The 9,151-nt window shown below is 33.4% G+C and overlaps 1 protein-coding gene across 1 annotated transcript; it reads right to left on the reverse strand.

Annotated features, from left to right (window-relative positions):
* Nucleotides 1–6,464: 6,464 nt before the first annotated feature.
* On the reverse strand, nt 6,465–8,625 carry LOC110810047 (Homeodomain-like transcriptional regulator). Its single transcript, XM_022036086.2, has 2 exons — nt 7,894–8,625; nt 6,465–7,184 (listed from the first exon to the last, which is right to left on the reverse strand). The coding sequence occupies exons 1-2, from the start codon at nt 8,316–8,318 to the stop codon at nt 6,647–6,649; spliced, it is 963 nt and encodes a 320-aa protein (XP_021891778.1). The 5' UTR covers nt 8,319–8,625; the 3' UTR covers nt 6,465–6,646.
* Nucleotides 8,626–9,151: the final 526 nt, after the last annotated feature.

Here is a 9,151-nt window from a genome sequence, read left to right on the forward strand (position 1 = left end):
GGACCGGGTCCGTAGGGGACCCTACCGGGAATGCGGTCTCTCATACCGGACGGGGTATGGAGACCGTATATGTTTTGGCGCCCATACCGGACGGGGTATGGGGACGGCCCTGGAATCTGATTACAAGTATTAAGGGTAACGGGTAGTGGGATCCCTATGGATCCCCATGGATACTAGTAGGCTGGTGAATGAGGAAAAGTAATTGTGAAATGATTGAATTGCAAAGGCGTGATAAGTATTATGTTACACAGTTTATATGATGTCATGATGATGATAATGTTATTGCTTTCGTATATTGTTTTATGAATTTCACCGAGGTAAGTGAATGTAAAAGGTTTTATTACTGATAAATGAGTTTATTGTAAATTATGCTCTATTGGTCTTTTTGTGTTTTCTACCCACCTTTACCTCCGTGACGGTGAGGTATCGTGATGTCCTTACTGGGCTAGTGTAGCTCATTCCTTATTTAATCATTTCAGATCAGGAAGACATTGTTCCCAAGCCCGTTCCGCAAGAAGACGACGAAGGGGACGCCTAAAGACTCCAAAGTCATATTCATAGCTTTACTTTCGAATTTCTCTTTTAGTTAGTTTGATCTTTTATATTTTGAGCACGTTTTTCTGGTTTCAGTGTAAGGGATGTTAATCGAATTTTGACTTCGCTTCCGCATTGACATTTTTAATAGACATATTTCATTTTAAATTTCCGGGGCCGTTACAAAATGTATATTAAAAATATCAAATGCGGAAGCGAAGTCAAAATTTGAATAACATCCCTTACACTAAAACCAAAAACGTGCTCACAAAATATAAAAGATCAAACTACCTAAAGGAGAAACTTGAAAGTAAAAGCTACGAATATGACTATGGAGTCTTTAGGCGTCCCCTTCGTCGTCCTCCTGCGGAACCGGCTCGGGAACGATGTCCTCTTGATCTGAAATGATTAAATAAGGAATGAGCTACACTAGCCCAGTAAAGACATCACGATATCTCACCGTCACGGAGGTAAAGGTGGGTAGAAAACACAAAAAGACCAATGGAGCATAATTTACAACAAATTCTTTTATCAATAATAAATCCTTCACCATCCACTTACCTCGATGGAATCCATAAAACAGTATACGAAAGCAATAACATTATTATCATCATGAAATCATATATGAACTGTATAACATAATACTTATCAAGCCTTTTGTAATTCAATCGTTACACAACATATTTTTCCTCTTTTACCAGCCCACTAGTATCCATGGGGATCCATAGGGGTCCCGCTACCCGTTAACCCTTAACACTTGAAAAACAGATTCCAGGGCCGTCCCCATACCCCGTCCGGTATGGGCGCCAAACCTATAAACCTCATTACCCAGTCCGATATGAGGGTGAAATGGGCCGTCCCCATACCCCGTCCGGTATGAGCGTCAAAACACATAAGATCTCCATACCCCGTCCGGTATGGGAGACCACAATTTCGGTAGGGTTCCCTACGGACCCGGTCCGTCCACCATCTCCCAGGATATCTAGTCAGGCTGACCACATTATACAATTACCCATTTACATAATCTATCATTCCCCTTTTCCTCAGTCAGCATCATCAATCCACATACAAACAAGCAAAACGATAATTTATGCCAAACAGACAAACATACAGCATCAATATCCCAGTCATTCAATCCATAATCAGTAAAATAGTAAAATATGCACACGAAACTGTAAAATGAAAACATCAAACCTCATACTGCATTTAAAACTGTAAAACAGGCCAAATAACAGTTAACCGACAAACACACTAGACTCGGGCTCCATTAGCGACCTTAAGCAATTTCACACATTCGCTGATTCATGGAATACCGTTTTATCATTTATTGAACGTTAATACCGTGATAAGAGATAGGGTGAGGGGTCCTTACTCGTTTCGGGGTTCGAACACGGCTTCACAGTGCGCCTACAGGCTGTCCCTAATTTTTCCTGAATTTTTTCCGGGGAACTGAAACGCACTACTGGTACCTGCACGTGTTCCAAAAAATCCCAAATTAGGCCCAGGGCCCCTTTCGGCCAATATCGCAATTCCGGCATGGCGGCTCCGCCGTGCTCCGGCGACGGCGTCGCCGCTTGCGGCGGCGATTCACCTCGGTTTGACCGTTTTCGGCCGTTTCCGGCCGAATTTGGCCACACTTGCATCGATCCTTGCAATTAAACAACTCTAGGGCCCTCGGGGGGCAAAAAAATTACGGAAAACCGAAGCTTACCGGTGGCAGTGCTCTCGAGTGCAGCGGCTCTTCGGTGAAGTTCGTGTTTTGGTAATTCGGCTCCGATCAACCTGTAGAGAAAAGAATGGTGATCACGGTGATATAAAAATTGCATTAAACGGAGGCCGGGAAGGGCCTCATCGGAGGCAAAAACCGAGGAGGGGCGCGGCAGCGCCGCTGGGTTTCGGCAGTGTTTTCCGGCCGTTTGGCCGGAATTTTGGCTCCTATTTGGCCACAGGGGAAATCAGCGCGGAAAAACGAGTTGGGGGTATAAAATTTACCTCGATCGGCGGTCGGAAATCCCTCCAGTGCGGCGGCCGGCTTCTGGTTCGTCTTCTCCAGCGAGGGCAGGCGGCTAGGGTTTTGTGGTCTGGTGTGGGGGTCTTATTTATACCCTTTTGCCTTTTGATCTCAGCCGTCCATTTTGATTTAATCTGGGCCGTCCGTTTTTTATTGAATCTGGACCGTCCGTGCGATTGCATCTGAGCCGTCCGATCGCACGCTTGATCTGGGCCGTCCGATCGCGCATACCCGGATCGACGTGGTCTTGCCACGTGGCAGGTCCCGGTTGGCCGGAACTGCTGATTGAGTCTGCTGACGTGGCTGCTGACGTGGCCCCCCCGCCCCCCCCCCCCTTTTTTTTTTTTAATTTTCCGGGCGCTACAATGGGTATTCAAGATGAGTACTGTGATATTCACTAAAGCTATATATATATATATAGGAATCAGAATATTTTGCAGAAAATATACAAACAAGATGACCGAAAGTGTAAGTATACATGACATGATACAAGGCATAGAGATGAAACCAGATTATATATAGCGATCATCCAAACAAAGAATAAAGAAATTAATGGGTGCTCTTTCTTTCTTTTTTTCATACAAGTTGCAGAAAGATTTCTCCTTTTGAAAAAGGTGGTGTTAATTAGTTTTGTCATTTTATATTGACCCAAACAGAGAAGAGCAAAAAAAAGAAAAAGTGTTATAATTGAAATTACAATTTTGCCCATCATGTTTTTTGCATTATTCTTTTAACTTTTTGATGGGTATAAGGTAGGGATGAATATATATATATACAATTATAGAGAGGTGACATTGTTTGGTTTACTAGGGAAATTCATGACATATTGAGAAGAAAGTTAAATAGGGAAATGGCACAAAGTAGCTAGCAACCAAACAAGTGACAAGGATTTGCAAGTGATGTTTTTTTATGTAAGTATCATGACATGGTTTGAAATTTTTTCTTCAAAACATTTGTATTTTATTTTTAAGATTAAGGTTAAGCTTGGGTCCGGAATTTAACCAGATCATATTAAAATCGAATATAAATTTTTTTCGACTAAAAACAAGATTGGTATAATTTTAATTTGGACTAGACCGCATTGAAAATCTTCAATTCAATTCTTAGATTTTAGGTTTAAAAAGATTGAGAAATTACTCTAAAAATTTAATGTTTTAAAAATATTATTTATATATTAATATTTTAATTTTAAATATTAAAGAATATATCCATATTATTTATGTACTTATTATTTTAACTTTTAAATTAAAAAAGCAGATCAAATTTATCAGTCTGATTCAGTTTTTAGTATGAACTAAAACATACTTATGTTTTTTAAATCAATTTTTTACTATTTTTTTTTAAATTATTCTAAAATATTTTCTATATATTGTATCACGTGCGTTTAAAATTTTATTTTATAAATTAGTTTACGAAAATTAAATTTAAATAATGAAAATAAGAACATATGTTTTATATATATATATATATACTTTTATAATTGTGAGAAAAATATTCACACCATAACATCAATGAGCATTATAATAGAGATTGATATGGATGTCAATTATCACAAATACATAATTGATAATTAGAAATTTTAAACGGTGGAGAATTAAACCCATTACTATAAATTAATGAAAATTAAAGAAGAAATGCATTTGTTTTGACAAATCTTTTTATGGATTTAACAAAGTAATCATGATTACTAATTAATTTGTCTTGTTTGAATGATGATGATATAGTTCAAAATCCACTAAATAAAAAAATAAAAGAGAGGAGATACTTTTCCCCTAAAAAGAATGAAGGAAATTTAAAGTCAAGATTTAAAATTTTTTTAGCCAAAAGAGAATCTATAAGACCATCCAAACATTTCTTTAGCAAAAAAAAAAATATATATATATATATATATATAATATTACCCACAATTTTTTTCTAAAAAAAAAGTTATAATATGATTAACACTTAAATTAGCATTACAAGTAATATTAGGAGTTTAGCATTTTTCGTACATGAAATACAAGTCGAGAACGAGCTTTTTATGTTGTGTTATTAGCCACCATGTTTGCTTTTTAACCGACTTAGATAACGGCCTATACGATAACAAAAAATTTATAATCATAAAAAATTGAACCAAATTCGGAACATTTTTTTTATTCGTTGTTAAGATATTTATGAACTTTTACGCGTTTACTTTAATAATGTTGGATCTAAGTAAAGAAATCTTTTTAATAAAAAAAAAAGTTATGCATCATGTTAGTATTTTAAATATTTAAAATTTTATGTTTTATTTAAATATTACAGTTTCATATTTATTATAAATATAAAATTACTATTTTATTAATATGTAATGAAGTGAAATATAATATTTAATTTAATAAAATTTAGAGTTTAATTAATAAATATGTTAAAAGATTTTTAATAATTAAATTAAATATTATCTATCAAAAAATATAGTATTTAAATAAAAAAAATACGTCTTTTAACTGATTAAATTTTAATTGAGGTGACACAGTAGATTTATAAAAAAAATCAATAATAGCACTTTTGTTATCGAAAGAAAAAACAAAAGTTATATATATATATATATATACACATATACATACATATTATATATACACATGTAATTTGTCTCCACAATGAGGGATACAGTGAAAAACTTTATGGTATTAATTAGTAGGGTTGTGTCCGTACTCTTAGAATCATAATCTATGTTTTAAAAAATTTTAAAAAAAAAGTTATATGTATATACATATATACACATTAATTTTTAAAAAAAATCATGAATTCCTCAATTACTTATTAATTATTTAAAAAAAAAACAAAAGCACATAATAATTTAAAATTTAACATTGGAGAGAAATAAATAAATACATTTAATTTATTATAAAAAAAAATCCAAACATCTAAAATTAAAATATATATGTATGTATGTATGTATGTACATATGTATATTAAAAAAAAAAAGTAACAACATTGGATTCTCTTTTCTTGTCTTGAATTTTGGCACCGGCATTAGATTTTAAAAGTTATATTTTTTTACATATTAATAATTTTTAAATTTTATTAAATTAATTATTTCAAAAAAGATATTTTTAAGTAATAAAATAAAAAAGTGAAAGGGATTAGATTTATAAATTAGAATTTAATCTCCAAATTCTTTTTGTATTTCATTTGGGTTATACATTAGCCAATGCTTTATATAAATATATATATGTATATATATGTATGTATGTATGTATGTACATATGTATATTAACTCAAGAAAAGATGCTCATCATCTGGGTATTTATGTCTATATATATACATATATATATATAAATATAAAGAACCTCTGGTAGGCATAATACTTCTATCATAACTTCTTAACATTTCATATTAGTTTTATGTAATAATTTTTTGACATTATGTAGTAATTCAGTTACTATATGTTACTCTAATTAATTACTACGAATGTTAATTTATAGCAAGTCAAGATCATTTTAAGGCATCATAAAATAATAACATCTCTCTATATATATGTACATGTATATAAATACATCTCCATACCCACGTAAATCCTTCCATAGCTTTACTTATTGAAGGTACATACTAATGCAATACGTTTTATATATATATATATATATGTGTGTGTGTGTGTGTATTTGGATGTCCAAATGAAAATGAATTCTTCCATAGGTTTACTTAGTGAAGGTACATATTAATACCAATCTTATCATAGAGGTACCCATCTAAAGGTATCAAAGTAGTTGGATAAAAATCACCCTGTGATCAATATATATATATATATATATATATATATAGATACATTCTAATACTAATAAACAACTAGGGTCTTACCACTTACAATCCTATATAGCTTTTTTGTAGGGTAACATGCCCTTAAACTTGTCCTCATGGATAAACTCTCCACCGCCTTCTTACGCATAATTCAATAGAATTTTAGAACAATTGAGAATCTTCCCTCTGAAAGTTTCATCTCAGGGAATTTGAAATTCAAGTTCTTGATAACATATTCACATAAACCCAAGAAGGAAAAAAGAAAATACACAACAACATGATAATTTCGTAATGGGTAATTTGAGAATTCCAAATAAAAAAATATATGACATGTTTATATCATCAATGGGAATAGTGCTGACCAGAATTCATGTGGAAAATCAGATTTTGAGGTCCATAGTAAGAATCATAATGAGCAGGACCTCTACTGTGAAGATTCTGGCCATGTATTTTAAGCCCATGAGAGTGAATTCCATAGGGAGAATTTGAGGGTATGACCATCTTATTGTTATTACTATTATTAGCCTGCATTGAAGAATTGTAGTTCATAGTGTTGGCTCCATTGCTGCCTGTTTGACTCCAAGAAAAATGTGTTCTTGCTAAGTTGTTACCGGAATTAGGCTGCCCGGAAAATACTACAGCTTGGTCTGGTGTAGCTGGTCTCTTATTTTCCGGAGATGGAGTTCTCATGTCGTCGAGATTGACCGTTGTTATGTCATGAATGCTGGCTCTCCTCTTGTCTTTTCCTCCTGAAAGTTGCCTTATGAAATATTTTTGAGCATGGCTTGCAACCTGCGTTGGTGTTCTAGTGATCACAAAATTCCTAGAGATGTTTCTCCAATCCCCTTTCCCATACTTCTTCAAACCCATCAGAAATAGCCTGCAAACAATCATGAACAATTTATGATCAAAATCACCACAACCCAAATAAATAAATAAAAAAAAATCAATAAATCAACTACCCAAAATAAAAAATCAATAAAAGAAATCTTCTTTCAATGAATAGTGTTATGTAAGACCTGTGATTAAGTATTTTTCTCGTTAATAAAACCTGTTCATTCACATTGGACGAGATAATGCATTCAGAATTTCCTTTTTCCCTCTAAGTTAATCTTAAGAACAAATTTTCTCACATCAAGTTGGTGTATTCAAAATTTTTCTACCAAGAATACTAAATATCAATAAAACTGAAAAATTATTTCATTTAGCTAATCAATTCTAATAATTAAAAAGAATATGTAGTTCATTCATATTTCAAACAGGTCAAATATCAGTATTATTTTAAAACAAATAGAAGAAATTTATAGAGCAGTAATATGTAAATAATATGTAAATAAAACATTAAAAAGAATGTTTATTAATGTTTTAAAAAAATATAAAAAATACATTATATATATAAGCAAAGAATAACTGAAGTTAATAGCTTAAAAATCTAACAAAATCTATAACTAACACTCCATAACTACACAAGTAAGATGCAGTAATTTTTAACATACTTTTGAGTACAACATATTTACACAACATATATAAGACAAACACCCACCATTAATACTGAAGAAGAAAAGTATAGTATGAACTGAGAAACTTACTTGTGCTCCTCCTCAGTCCATGGCACGCCTTTCTTCCTCTCCTGTTCAGAAGGCCTAGCTGATGAAGATCTCTTCCCATTAACCCCATAACTCTGCTTAAACCCATCGTAGCCATTATTAACCCACTCCAATGTGAATGGAGAAGTACTGTAACCTGGAATGGGGATCAACCCAGCTTCAATATTACTCACATCTACTTCTAGTTCTCTGTACTGTCTGATCACATCTCCTACAGTTTTTCCCGGAATCATTGCTGCAACTTTGTGCCACCGGTCTGGAGTATCCTTATCGTAAACTGCTAAAGCATTTTCAAACATCTTGTTCTCTTCAGGAGTCCATTTTGTTGGGTTCTTGCTCTCTTCAAGAAGCCAACTTGAGCTGGAAAGATATGAAGTTGGTGAAAGAATTTCCATTTCATACTTCATTACTTTGAGTTTCTCGGGGAAGTTACGTGGACATGGGGATGAAGTGGAGAGAATTCAAGGGTACCCAGATGAGGATTTTGTTTGTTTTTCAGATTTGGGGGAGCCAGAAGTGGGGTTGGAGAAAAGGGGAAGAACAGAGCAAGAGAGAAAGATAAATGGGGTATCAGAAGAAAGAAAAAATTTATCAATGTTAAATCAAGACGCATTTGAAAGGAATAAGAATAGCTTTATTTATGTGCATAGACATAATTAAAGGAATCTAGGAAGACCCACCAAAAAAAAAAAAGGAAAATTTTCCAAATTTAATTAACTAAAATAAATGAAAAATTACACTAATAGAGATCTACACCCAATTGATTTTCTCGGGAAACAAACAGAAGCCATGCAGAAGACCTGTAACCCTTTTTTTCAGTGACCCGATTTGGAAAAGGAACAGGAAGCAGAGACCTGAAACCCAAAAAGGGCTTAAAATGGAAAGTCCCAAGAACAAACAGAAACCCAAAAGGCTGAAAATGGAACACTAAATTGGAAAAACAGATGAGAATAGCTGGCAGTCTGAGGAAAGGAAACAGTGACATAACCTGAAAAAAAAAAAAAAAATCTCTTCTTTCTTCCTTTTTCTCCTTGAGGACCGAGCAAGCAAGAAAAAAGAAATTAAAAAAGACAAGTATCTGAAATGATCAACCAAAGATCTACAGCAGCAACATTTATGTCCCGTGTATATGTATAGATTAAGCTGAAAAGTAAGCTACCAAGCTACAAGGAGCGAATCAAGTATTGCTAAAATCATTGAAGATACAGAGAGAGAGGGAGAGAGAGAGAGAGAGGGTAGG

This window comes from Carica papaya, chromosome 2 (genome assembly GCF_054855325.1).
Source record: "Carica papaya isolate Zhongbai chromosome 2, ASM5485532v1, whole genome shotgun sequence".
Classification (NCBI taxonomy): domain Eukaryota; kingdom Viridiplantae; phylum Streptophyta; class Magnoliopsida; order Brassicales; family Caricaceae; genus Carica; species Carica papaya.